At 42.5% G+C, this 14445-nt stretch overlaps 1 protein-coding gene across 1 annotated transcript; it reads right to left on the bottom strand.

Moving 5' to 3' along the window:
• Window positions 1-5898: 5898 nt before the first annotated feature.
• TOE1 (target of EGR1, exonuclease) lies at window positions 5899-14049 on the bottom strand. The gene is made up of 8 exons (XM_054980537.1): window positions 13985-14049; window positions 13452-13572; window positions 12543-12583; window positions 12026-12122; window positions 11522-11680; window positions 10648-10907; window positions 8919-9093; window positions 5899-6858 (listed from the first exon to the last, which is right to left on the bottom strand). Exons 2-8 carry the CDS (start codon window positions 13560-13562, stop codon window positions 6097-6099), a joined length of 1605 nt encoding a protein of 534 aa, XP_054836512.1. The 5' UTR covers window positions 13563-13572; window positions 13985-14049; the 3' UTR covers window positions 5899-6096.
• Window positions 14050-14445: the final 396 nt, after the last annotated feature.

Genomic DNA, 14445 nt, shown 5'->3' on the forward strand with positions numbered 1-14445 from the left:
AATTCAAATGCACAATTCTAAGTTCATCTCTTGCATATGGAAGTTAAAGGCAAAAGTTTAATTGGTGGATAGTATGAACTAGATGGCCCAGGCTAACCCAGTCTCATCAGATCTTGGAAGCTAAGCAAGGGTTGGCCCTTGTTAGTACTTTGATGGAAGACCACTAAGAAAGTCCAGGCTCCCTACACCGAAGCAGGCAATGGCAAACTATCTGTTCATCTCTTGCTTTGAAAAACCCTGTGTGGTTGCCATAGGTCAGCTGTGACTTGATAGCACTTTACAGAAACACATCCTACTTTAAGCTGAAGAAAGTTCCTTCAGCATAAAGAGCCTCTCTCCAATTTGAGTGGCTTTTGTGTGGGAGGAAGTTTCCTTGGTCTGGAAGAAGACTTCAACCTTTGTTCAGTGGAATGGTAGGGTCTGAGCCAGTATTTGCAGGATATCCCCTTATCTAAACATCTTATTTACAAAGAATTATAAGACTTGTCATGGAAAAACATCTGATTTGATCAAAATTCTGTTAGCTTCAGGGTTTTAACGTTTTCCATTCAATAAATGTATTATTTTTATGGAGGATCCTGACATCTTTCTTCAAACAAGTGTTTCTATGGACATACCAGATTTTCACAGCTTCAGAACTGAAATTTTATTGCTAGGAAAAGTGTTTTTGCCCCAGCTAATATATTTTTCCATTACCCCGGATCAGTAGCCCTTCCTGATTACATGATTTGGAAGTGAGAGAGCAACTGGAAAGACCTTAAACCAGAAGTCAGTCAAATCTTGTACATGTATCATAAGATTCAAAGTCCTGAACTGGGACAGGAAGTTCTAAGGCCCTGTCATTGAAGCTGTTTCCCCAATAGATGTTGCAGCTGGCTAATGGCAGCAGACATTTTAATTTTCTTAAGGGCCAAACTGCACCATATCTGGACCACCAGATGTATAACTGAACTGCAAAAAGCAGCCATAGTTAAAGGGGTGCACTTCAGGGGGGCAGGGGGATTTTCCAGTTAAGTAGAGGTAACTTCTCTTCCCTGTTGCTTTTGGGAAATTGAGAGAAATGGAACTTCAACCCTTGTTTAAAGTTCATTGCTGCTTTGTTTTCCTATACCTGGCTTAAAGCTGCTTTCACTGCTGATTATTCAAGCTATAAGGCACAGGTGAGCTTGTTCAAGTGCCAAAACCTATGTCCTCAAGATTAATTACATACCACAGCTATCATGAGGGCTGTTTAGAAAATTACTGATTCCAAGGGAGTTAGGGACTTGGCTTCTGTAAATCTTGTGCTACTTGCATACACCAGGAGAACAGCCATGGTAACCTTTGTCATGGCATGAACTGTCAACACAAAAAGGTACAGTATCAGCACTGTTGGCACTGGTGCTCGTGGCACCATTTCAGACAAAAGTAGTAGATCCAGTTGCAGCGTTTGATCCTTTTCCCATAACAGTTCTTCATAGGTGAAAACCACAGAACATCAGTTAGGAAAGAGAACATTGTGAACGTAAGAGGATTAAAAGTATTAGAAGAACCAAGAAAAAGAAAGCTGGTAAGATGGAAAGAAATGATAGAAAGCTGTTACTTACAAAATGTGTCCCATGTTTCTCTAAGAAAAGCCGAACCATTATCAAGGGTACATTTTACTAAAACTTTCCCTTGGGAAAACTTTAGGCAGCTGAAAGCCAACTGGTATTCCAATATCATAAATAAACCAGTCTAAACATTGTTAGCAGTAGAGTAAAACATCTGCGGTTGAAACAGCTTACCCATATAATCCAAGCAGCCTATATCAAAGTCCTATGGAAAAAACTGCTTTACAAGCTGTCCTACAAACTGGCACCCCAGCAAGCCATTCTGGAAAATGTTATGACTAAAAAAGTTCATGCATGTCCTGGAAAACACATCAGAATCTGATGGGAGGAATGTAATCTGCACACAAGCTTGTAGAGATGCAATCTTTCAGGTATGTGGGTACCAGTTTGTGAAAGACTTTAAAGGTATGAACTAGTGCCTTAAACTGAGCCCAAAAGCAAGTAGGCAAATCAATGCAGTTGTTTTAGGCTCAGTGTGATATGTTCAAAATGTTTTGCTCTGTAAAAGGACAATGGAACTGCATTTTACACTAACTAAAGCTTCCAAGTGGTCCTTTTAAAGGCAGCCAAATGTACAACATTTTACAGTTCTCCAGCATAGAGGTTGCAATAGCATGGATTATAAAATGGCTACATCAGCCAAGTCAATAAAGAGACAGTTTACAAGCCAAAAAGACAGCACAAAGTAACTAATTTCTCAAGACTAAGTCCACAAGCCTCTAAACTTTTCACATGATCTGCTTGAGAAACTTACTCCATCAAGCTTTCACAGACCAGTCTTTTTCAGAACATCAGCCTTACCAATTAACACCACCCTTGCCTTACCTAGATGCAGTTCCAGTTTGTTCTCTCACATCCACTAATCACAGATACTAGATACTTTGGGAGGCTGAGATACTGAAATATACAATGTTACATACTACCTTACCACTGTAACAATGGTAAAAAGCCTAAGTATGAAGCCTTGCGGAACTCTGCAGGTTAGGTTTTCAAGAGGTGAGTTCATGTTTAGCCAGACCAATAAAAACAAATACTGGCACCTTAAATTCCACCCAATTTTTTAAAAAACCCCAGCAAAATTTAGTGTTGAAACTTTAAGACTGCTGATAAATTAAAATGGTTGAATTTTCCTTAATTACTTGTAAATCAAGAGCCTCCTCCAAAGAAAGCTGTTTCAGTCCCAAAACCATGCCTGAAACCCAAACCAAAAGTATTAGGCAGAAATATCATCTGAGTACTTCTGAAGTTGGCTTCTCACCTTCCACTCAATTGCCTTGCCTAGAAAAGGGACATTTAAAAGACTGGCTACAAATACTATATATATACTATATATAGATCTCTTTGCTAGAGATGGCTTAAATCAGGTCTAATTAGTCTCTTCCAACAGCTATGGTCAAAAAGATATATGCAAAGATGCATTAATGATCTTGGCAAGCAGTGCCTTAACCCCTCCTAGTAAGATTTTCTCAGCCAGGAGTGGTAGGGATCTATTTTGAAGGTAGTGGTCTTCACAATCTCAAGGGCTGTATAGCTTCAGTCAGGCAGATCAATCCAGAAATCTCCTTAGAACTCTTAACAAGCAGATGTTTAACACACCTGGAACAGCTGCTAACTTTAACATGACAGTTGTATAAAAAGCATAAATGTGAGGGCTTGGCTGGAGGACAAGGGAGATGTTAACAATTACACTGGCCAAAGGGACCAATGCATAGCAGGGCAAGGGAGATCAGGTCACTGGTCATAGCTGGCTGCTGAAACAAACATTTACAATGCAATCCTAAGGTCTACGCAGAATCTAATTGGAATCTATTCCATGGGGTTTATTTCCAGAAGTACTTAGGATTGTAGTGGTTAAGAGTGTCAGACCAGGAGCTGGGAGACCCAGATTCAAATCTCCCCTCTGCCATGGGCCAGTCATACTCTGTCAACCTAACCTACCCTCGCATAGTTGTTGTGAGGATAAATGAAGGCAAATGATGCAAGCTGCCTTGTGTCTCCCATCTGGGAGAAATTGCAGGGTATAAATGAAATGAAATAAACAGTAGCTTCCCTTCCTTCCTGATACTAACTCTGAGGGAGGGTGACTAGGGGTAAACCTCTTTTAAATGAAAGCATTGAGGAAGAAAAAAGGAGTCTGGGTTATGCCTTCATTGCTAGATGGCTGCAGAGGCCAGGCCTAACTTTAAGACACCCTTTGTGACTATTTTTGCACTCTGATCAAGTCCTCAGTAAGCTTACATAAGATAACCAGACAATTGCCCAAGCCTGTGTAACTGTTCAGGGAAGCTAATTTAAAAGTTTGAGGGAAAATAGATTAGAGTGATATTACAGCACATCAAAAAGACTGACTCTTTTTGACTCCCATCTCATCTCTAATAAAAATGCTGTTTTAAAAAGCTTAAATACTACATTTTGAAAATAATTTCAGGTGGATAGCTATGTTGGTCTGCAGTAGAAGAGCAAGATTCAGGTCCAGTAGCACCTTATGAGATTAGAATCATAGAGCTGGAAGGGGCCTTAGAGACCATGTAGTCCAACCTCCTGCCCATTGCAGGAACAGCCTTAAGCATCCCCAACAAGTATTCATTCAGCTGCTCCTTGAAGACTGTCAATGAGGGGGAACCCACCACATCTCTACGCAGCCGATTTCACTGTTGAATTACTCTTAACATGAAGTTTTTCTTAATGTCCAGCCAGTACCTTCCCTCCTGTAGTTTAAACCTATTGTTTTGAGTCCTATCATCTGTTGCCAACAGGAACAGTTACTTCCCTAAGTGACAGCCTTTTAAATACTTAAAGAGAGCGATCATGTCTCTACTCAACCTCCTCTTTTCCAAACTGAACATCCCCAGGTCCCTCAGTCTTTCCTTGTAGGGCTTGGTCTCCAGACCCCTGATCATCCTGGTTGCTCTCCTCTGCACCCGTTCCAATTTGTCCACATCCTTTTTGAAGCAGGGCCTGCAAAACTGCACACAATACTCCAGGCGGGGCCTGACCAATGCAGTATATAGTGGGACAATTACATCCTGTGGTTTGGGTGTGATGCCTTTGTGGTACACCCAAGATCGCATTTGCCTTTTTTTGCTGCTGCATCATACTGACTGCTCATATTTAGCTTCCCACCCACCCACACCTCAAGATCTTGTTTACTCACACTGCTACCCAGAAGTGTATTCCTGATCCAGTATGCATGCTTTGCATTTTTGTTACCCAGGTGGAGAACCCGGCAATTACCCTTGTTAAATCACATCCTATTCAAATCTGTCCACCTTTCCAATATGTTCAGATCTCCTTGGAATTCTGATCTCCTTCTTCAAGGGTGTTTGCTATGCTTCCCAGTTTGGTATTATCTACAGTTTCACAGCTTTGACTCTTGAAACCTCATACCCTAGAAATCTAGTTGGGTCTTTAAGGTGCTACTGGATCTGAATCTTGCTCTTCTGTTTTGAAAGTTAGGCCCTGCCCAATAAGCTTAAATTTGCATTAGTAACTGCTTGGGACATAAGTAGAATCAGATTCTATTTCTGAAGTTCTCTGTGGTAGTCCTTCTGAACCATAGTCAAAAGCAGGAAAGTTTAGTACTTGCCTATTCCAAAAGTTTGTTTTTCTAGTCCCTGTAAGACGACAGTTTCAGTTCTATTGGTAACAAAAGGAGTGAAATTCAGTTTCAGTACCAGGGGAATAAACCTGGACAAGAACTCATCCATTTCCATTCAATTCATAAACGGTACTTATTACTGCTGCCTCTGAAGATTCCTACATACAATAGTTTGCTTATAACTAAAACAGCAAGCTCCTACACCACTAGTCCATCTTCACAGGCTGGCTTTCTGAAAGGATGGGCACGTACAGAGCACCTGTAGCTAGCAAACAGCTTCTGTGAACAGTAAGGCTTTGTACCAAATCCTTCTGCATATCAAAATGGAAATCACTGCTCTTACCCCCATAGGTGGTCTTCCAGCTACCTTGTGTTGCAAAACTCCAGTTACTACTCTAAGCCCTTCAGAGACTGCACGCCCCAGAAAATAAAGCCACATCAGTTCAGCAATGGAGAAGGCTCACAGGCACATGCTCCTGGAAATTCTTAAGTCTGAAAACACCACTAGGAAACCTGGGTTAGAGCTACTAGTCTAAATATTATAGTATTTATACAGCATAGGCAGCTGAGAGAGTGGTAGTAGACAGAGTAGATGTGATAGCCAATGTAGTTTCAGAAATAACATGCCATAAACAGACATGACTTCTGCTAGCTGTTAACAAGCAAGTTCTTACTGAAACCAACAGTTGGACCACAAAGTTATGAAGGGTTTTAACAAACATGAAGGGGAATCTGGTACAGAGCAGTTTAATTGTCCAGACATTTAAAAACAGTCAGATACAGCTTTTCCATTAAGCCACCTACTGAAGCCTATAGAACTGCACTTGCTCGATTGTGGCTGAAGATGGAGCACTTCCCTCATCCCAACAGTATTTGTCTAGAATCCAGGCGGGGAGGCTGCTGGACCTAAAGACTGGCCCAAGCCAATTTCATCTTCTGGCTATGGGCTTTAGAAGATTTAGAGAACAAACTTTTCACGATCTGAAGGGGAACAGACTTCCCACTGAGGTACAGTTTGTTGTGGCATTCTGGCAACCAAGGGCCTCCAGCAGAGTCTCTGTGCTCATCATTCTTGAGCATATGGACATATGCCATTATGTAACCAGTCATGAAGGCGTCGAAGCCTGCCCGGTGAATTCCCCCTTCTGAACAGTTAGGCAGGGGTGCCACTGGCTTTGCTGTGGCAGGTGAGGAGGTCACTGCAGAAACACTCTGTAGCTGTCCTTTTGGCCCCAGTTCCTCAGTCCCTGCTGCCCTTTCCTCCTGCCCATCTTTGGATGGTAGTAAAGTGCTGCCCTCATTGTGTTCCTCATCCATCCTTGCTTCAGCTGCACTATCAGAGCCTAGTTCTCGTTCTACATCCATAGAGCTTTCCTCATTACCAGACACAGAGTCTGTACCTGTCCCGTCCTCACTGGGAGTAGCTACATTGTCAGGACAGGACTGTTTGGAAGGGGGCCCATCCTCCCTATTCCAAGCCATCTCTCCATCCTTATCAGGGCTATCCAACTCTGGGTCCTTTGGAAGCTCCTCCAAATTCTTCCGGTGTTTCCATTTCTGCTTCCTTTTCTTCCTCTTCTGTTCTTTGAAAATCTCATCTTCGTTAATGATAAGATCAATGTTGTGAGACTGTGAACACTTCAGCCCATCTGGACACCAACCATATGCCTGGAAAGGACAGCAGAAACATTAGCATGGATAAAAAGTGAGCATCAGTTTCAGAACTTAGAACAGTTTCTAACATTACTCTGTAAACATTTCTTCGTGACTACTGCGGGAAAATGGTCTGGCAGACCCTGTTTCTGCCCATGTGGAAGCTTCGAAATTCCACGACCATCCCAGATCTCTGTCTGGTGAGACCCCTCTCCTCCTCACTCCCAGTGTAGCTAACTTTTCTCTCTGGGTAACTTCCTCTACCATCAGCTAGCCTTAAAGAGCATCTCCTTCTACAGGACTAGCACTCTGTCACACTGCTATTTAAGGGCTCAGCTCCATTTCTACATATCTCACTTTGCTCTCAGTAGCTCTTGCAGAGATTAGTGTACTCTGAGCATAAAAGGATCATGTGCAGCCCACTCTCCTTACTTCTAGGTAAACAGGACTGAATAGGGTTTGATGTGGGTACAGAGATCAGTTTACCACCATTCAAAACATTAAGAAATTTAAGAAACAAGTTCTCACAGCATTTTGAATTCCCAAAAGAACGAGCAAAGATCAACACAAAGCAAGTGCAGTCCTCTAACCCTAACAGTTTACATATCCTACAGATGGCCAGAATAAGGATAAGTTATTTTTTCTTGGAGTTGCAAGATTCAGAAATGACCCATTACCTTAGTTTGCTAGTATGGGGTTTCCTTTGACTAACTGATTGATCGATTAGATTTTTAGCCTGCCCTCCCTGCAAGCAGGCTCAGGGTGGGTTACAATAATAAATAAATTACAGTGGATTGGAATGGATAAAAACAATAAAATAACATCTCAGTACAAACATGGATTTCAGTATTCCGGATGGGGCACCCTTCCCCGTTTCCCTGCCCACCATACACCAAGGAAGAGAAGGGTGGAGGTATGGGTTGGTGAAACTCTTAACTCTCCAAGCATAGCATGGGGGGGGGGGGTAGATGAACCATACGCCCCCCCCCCCATTGGTGGGAGGCTAATTAGATGGATCCTGTGCTGGCCTCAACCATATGCCTGGCGGAACATCTCTGTTTTACAGGTCCGCCGAAAACATAAAAGATCGTAGCAAGCCCCAGTGTCTTCCGACAGAGTTCCACCAGGTTGGGGCCAGGACAGAAAACGCCCTGGCTGAGGCCAGCTGAGCCTCCCTGGGGCCAGGGACCACCAGTAGGTATTTACCTGCAGAGCTCTCCGAGGTACATACGGGGAGAAGCAGTCCCTCAGGTATGCTGATCCCAGTCCGTTTAGGGCTTTATAGGTCAGAACTAAAACCTTGAAGCTAATCCGAAACTCCACGGGGAGCCAATGCAGCTGCCGCAGAGTTGGAGTCACATGTGCCCTGAATGGAATTCCTGTCCGGACACAAGCAGCAGGATTTTGGACCCACTGCAGTTTCTGGGTCAGACCCTTTGTTCAGCAACTCATGGTCCTAGCTGCCATTGAAACGGAGCATTAATGTGAGATAGACATCTTGCTTTCTTAAGGAGAGCTAAGAAACCACCTTCCTTGCGATCAGGGATTTTTATCATCCCCTCCTTTTCCCATCCCTTGTGAGTCATCTTTTCCTTTTGGCCTCTTAGACTCTGATGCTGAGATATAACTTTTCTATCTTCTGGTCTATCCAGGATAGGCCATCTGCATATCTACCTGCGCTGCATGGCTGATTCAAAAGCCACCTCTATTGCTCTGGTAGTCCCTAGCCCCTACCGCCTTGTAGCTGATCCACAGGTCCTATTTACAGGATTTTATATCCTTTTCCAGGGAGCAGTGGGGAGGATCCATGTGAATAATAAAGCTCTTTATTTGTATGACAGTAGCCAGTCACTGGTTCTGCCTTCACAATGGCCTTGCCTATATTCCTGAAACACATGACAGGGATCCACTTTAGGGAATCCTTGAGTTGGATCTTTCTAACCTTGGATAACCTTTCCCAGCAACCCTTGCCAGAAGATACCCAAGGCACCGAAACAAGCAACTCCTTTTTCAACTTCCTCTCTGGAAAGCTTAATTGTCCTACACTGATGTTAAAAGAAATAAGTGCTACTTACAGAAAATGTCTGGCAAATAGGAACTTTGTTTGCTGTATCAATCCCAAGTTGACTGGCATCAGACAAAGAGCAGAAGCGGTAGTCGATGTAGGAAGCTATGTTGGCAGGGTAATTGCAAAACTCTATGTTGAGATGCTGTTTCTTGGCATCCTTCAATCTGCAGTTCTCACGTTTGCTGGAATGCAAGGGTTGAATTAAAGATTGGGATACAAAATGCAACAGAGCAACAAAAACTGCCTTCAGTACCGGCTTTTCTATTTATTTATTTGAAACATTTTGTCAGCCACTTTTCTAACTTACAACACTCAAAGGGGGCTTACAGCAGACATAAAAATACCTAAAACCTCAATTTAAAATCACTATATATAAAACTATCAAATAAATGGTAACATTCATTGAATGCAGCTGCCTCCTAAAGATGGAGCATGAGGGGGCTAGCCACACTTTCTGGGGGAGGTTGCACCACCATGGGGCTGCCACCAAGGGGTACCATAAACTGAGCTCTATGCCTGATGGGACAATCAGGAAGGACTCTCCTTGTAATCTAAATGCCAAAGCAGGCACATATGGAAAAAGACAGTCCTTCAAATACCCTGGCCCCAAGCCTCATAGGGCTTTAAAGGTGAGAACCAGCACCATAAATTGGGCTCAGGAACAGATTGGCAGTGAAGTTGTAATATCAGAGTCATGTTCCCAATAGCTGGCTCCAACCAGCAGTCTAGCTGCAGCATTCTGTACTAGCTGCAGCTTCTGAACACTCTTCAAGGGTAGCCCCAAGTAGAGCACATTGCAATAGTCCAGACAAGATGTAACTATGACATGGATCACTGTGGCTAAATCTGAATGAACTAGGAACACGTGCAGCTGATGCACCAGCCAACACAGGGAAAGTGCACTCTGAGCCACCACAGCCAACTGACTTTCTAAGGTGACTGCTTTGTCAAGCAGCATTCCCACACTGTGAATCTGACTTTTCAAGGGGAGTGTAACCACATCCAAGAGAGGAGAGATCTTACATTGCTGGCCAGTCTTTCTACTAACCCAGAGAATTCCTGTTTTGTCAAAATTAAGCTTAAATTTCTTCAGTCTCTTCTAAGAACCCCTGAAGCTGAGAAGCAACTACCTTTTCTAACACATAGCCCAGGAACGGAAGATTGGAGCTGGAAGTTTTCCAACATAGAGGTATATAGAGCCGTGCTATCTCTTTGCATGTAAAAAAGGATCTAATTGTGGGGGCATGAGAAAGAATCAGACTGTTCAACATCCCTGTACTGGCATTTCGATTAGAAAATAAGTGCGCAAAATATAAGACAGCTACCAGTGTGAATGCATCCTGTTTAGAATACAGGGTTATCTAGCACATATTATTGTCCAAAAGGCCAGTTGTAGCTGACAGAAAAATACAGCTTAGCTACCACTCGAAAGGTCAAACACAGAAAAAAAAAGTTTCACCTGTTTCTTATGATAGCTAGAGGGGCATTAGTACTCAGTTTAAGGGCAGCATTTAGCCAAGAACATATAAATTATTTTGTATGGAAACTCACTATCTAGAGACCAAGGAGAGTCATCTTCTTCTTGACCCCACTCTATCCAATCACATGGAAATGAGATCATGTTCCAGGACAAACTGTTCTGACAGCAAGAATCAACCTTGAACACCATATCTGGTCTCTCCCTGCTTCAACCCTTGTCAAGATGTTTACTGCTAAACCTTGGAAGAGATACATACCACTTTTTATAGGCATACTCTAGGTAAGATGCCACAAAGCGTGCTTCAAACTCAGAGGCATACTTAGTATCATAGATACCAGCTGGGAACATCTCAGAAAGATCAGCCGTGAATGTGCCTAAATTGTCAGGTAGGTGAGCATAGAAGCACTGGTACAAGAAGACCAAATCGATTAAGCCATTGTGTAAAATGAGTGGCTTTCTGGCTCGGATGAGTTCCAGGAAGAAAGTACGGACGGTCTGGCTTTGGCTTTCATTTCCCTGTGAGAAGACAGACAGAAATATCAGCTAGTCTCACTTCAACTTCTGTACTACCTTCCCTTGGAGAAGTTTCTCTGGCATAAGGCCCATCCCATATGCTCAAATGGTAAGAGAGGACACCAAGATATAAGTGAAGGGCAGTATGCAACTCTCCCCCAACACAGAGAAAGCAAGTACAATAATTCAATTTGGAGAATAAAGCCATCTCTGGCCCTTTGACTATCAAGTAAAGCAGTGCCTCGACCACTGGAGGGAATGCTTTCCTCTGAACTCACCATCCTCAGTGGAGGTCTCTCTCTTAGTAGGAAAGTCCGACATACTACTACCAGTTAGCTCTTTGATCCCAGATCTTGGTCCTCATTGCCCCCCAGAATTAGTTTATAATACAAATCACAGAAAACATCTGCTCTCTAGATTGCAGAAAGCTCAACATCTAACAATATCCAGATGACAGATCCCTTTTGGCTGCATGTTACGAAGGATAAGATTTCTGCAAGAATATCTATGACATAGTAAGCCTACTTCCATTCACATACACTTGCTTTCTGCTTAGGACAGAAGTTGTCATAACACAGCTACCTGGCCACTGGGGTTGGATTTCCCATGCTCAGTACCTTGTCATTGCCTTTATGATAGGGAATGCCCTGTGAATACTGCTTGTTGAAGTCAAATCCATGTTGCACCAAAAACTGAACTGACTGTGGTTCAATGATGTATTCCTCCATACAAAGCAGAGTCAGGTTGTAGATTTGAGACAGGTATGTGTTTTCTATCTGCAAAATAACCAAGGCCTGTGAAATTGAAAACTGCAAAGTAGGGAGTTTCAAAAGTCATAGCTTAGATACCCATGATTTCTGTCCTTATTGTTTAAGAACCAGTCCTAGTAACAGTGTGCCACTACTACAGGCACTCTTTAAGGCCTTCATTATACATGAAAAATTCCTTATAACATTAACTGTTCTGTTCTCATGAATCTCCCCACCCCAAGTCTTGCAAATGCCCTTCTCAACCTTTTAAGAAATAGGCCAACAAAATCACCCAAAATTATATGACCCACTAACATCCTTACCCACAGAAATAAAGACAGTAGGGTGAAAGCCACAAGATAAGCAGTATACCTTATCAGGGAGCTGTCTGTAACAAGCAATCCCTAGAGATAAGATGGAGCGTGTTCTAGCAGCATTGCAGACAGCTTTGTACCGTTCTTCAATACATCTGTGGAGAAATATCAAATATCTTAACAGGAAGTAACCTTAATCACAGGGAAGTATTTAGCCATAGCTTCCCAAAGGTTCCATATTTGTAAGATATGTTCCCCATCTCATTCAATTAAACAGATTCTTCATTTTGTAGAAGGTAAGAGTCTCTCCCCATGAGAGACGTGTGCAGATAAAGAAATACTAATGAAACAAATAAGCTATCCCACCATAAGGCATTTTTCTCATGTGTACATTAAACCAAACAAACTTCTCTCAACCAGAAACTGATAGAAGTATTCTGAACCAATATTCTTGAGAAAGAGACAAAATCTCCTTACAATAGACTTTTCAATTATCCAGAATTATCCAGAATTATCCAAAAAAGTGATTATCCAGAATTGTAAGAATTTGCTTTATAAAGACAGCAGTAACTTACTGGTTTAACAAATTCTTCCTTGTTCCAAGCCCACTAAGTTCCTATGGATAAAAGAAAATAGTTAGATTTCTAAAGGGAGAAATAGATGTTTAACTGAACATTACCACCAATCCAGGCACAGTCCTTTTCATATGACCTCAGAAGAAGTTTGCCTAGCTTAAACTCTGTTTCAGTTCTGTACTTACTAAATGTTCTATGCCAGGGGTGGGCAAATTGCGGCCCGTGGGCCACATGTGGCCCGCTACGGAGTTTTTTGTGGCCCGCCAAGACAGTAGAAAAGTGTGATAGGGTACATTTGTCTCATTAAACTGATTCTAAAATTAAATGTGCTTGCAGCTATAAATTATATGAAATTAGCACAATAAATAAATTGAATAAAACTACCACTATTTTATTTAATTTATATTTATTGATTTTTATGATACAATTTATACCTTTTCTGAAATGCAAAGTTAACTAATGAATGCAATCATTTTAAAAGGTGCGGCCCTCCGCTAACCTCCACTCCCACAAAGTGGCCCCCGAGCCAAAACAATTGCCCACCCCTGTTCTATGCCAATTCAGACAAGACTGATTCAAACTTAATCTTTTAGACTGCATCCAAACAGTTTTTCTGCTGATCAAAACGGAAGGAAGAATCTTCTCAGACCACTCAGAAATGCTATGTGGGGCCCCCAAGACTTGAAAGTACAAAAGCAACATGGAATGGGGGATTTAGTAAGGAGGGAATTGGGAGACTCACTGAAAAAGCAGAGACTCCAAGAAGCAGCTGGAGATAATATCATCCGCTTTCCCAAAGACACCTATCCGGCCACATCCAATATAATTTCTCAGTTGCAGCTGTGTTGCACAGTTTTACCCCTCCCCCCCATACATTCTTTAAAAACTCACCATAGAAGAGCTACTCACCGTATCAAGAGCAATGAAACTAGAAGTTTTGATCGCCAAGAGCATAGATGGCCAAAGCTCCTTGAAGTTATCATTCTGGACATCAATGACTGGCACCTTCAAAGAAGTCATCTTCGCATAGCTATAAGGAGCAAACTTTGCATGACTTAAAAATCCACAGGCTAATTTTGTTGCTGAGGAAATCAGTAACCAAAACCAACACTCCTAACTAGAGGCTGCAGCCGGCTTCCCCAGCTCAGAAAAAGAAAGAAAATAAATATTTCCAATCACAACGAGCCCGAAACATTTCAACTACCATCAGGGACTTTCTCTTGTCACCATCCACGGAGACAACAACGATGTGAAGCAATCAATATAAAAGCGATCAGCTTGTTAGAAATCTTAACTTCAGGCAACATCTTGTAAGAAATCAGGCTTTTCTCAGACTGAGCCGCTAGAGAAATTCGTATAACCCGAAGGTCAAAGCCGTTTAACATCGATACCCCACTTCCGGCTAGAGCACCCGTCAGAAGCCCTGATAAACATTTTCTTACCTCCGGATGTCCGCCACGAACCCCTCAAAACCCCGCCATCTCTCCAGCCTCTGACTTCCGGCGCACAGCGCTGCCGACGGCCTTTCTTTGGGACCGGCGCACCGCTGTAGCTGCCTATGTAAGTGCCTGTAGTTGTGGGACTGAAGCGTTTTAAAGCAGCCTTTTTCGGGATGAGCAGCTTACTCCCGACACAGACTGTCAACTGCGATATTTTGACAGCACCCCGTGCCTATGTGGTCGGCTTGCAGTCATCATCAGACGCATGCTTACTCGGAATAAATTTCCGTAAACTCAACGGAACCCTCCAAGCCTATGTGCTGGCCCTAAATTAGAAGTGCGAGCACATAGGATTTGCGCTTCTTTACTCAGAAGAACTAAATTACGATTGCGCTCGATGTGGTTAATAGGACTACGGCAGCAATGAAATCCTATGTCAAATTACTCCAGTCTAACCCCATTGA

The sequence above is a fragment of the Eublepharis macularius genome, chromosome 5 (assembly GCF_028583425.1).
Source record: "Eublepharis macularius isolate TG4126 chromosome 5, MPM_Emac_v1.0, whole genome shotgun sequence".
NCBI lineage: Eukaryota > Metazoa > Chordata > Lepidosauria > Squamata > Eublepharidae > Eublepharis > Eublepharis macularius.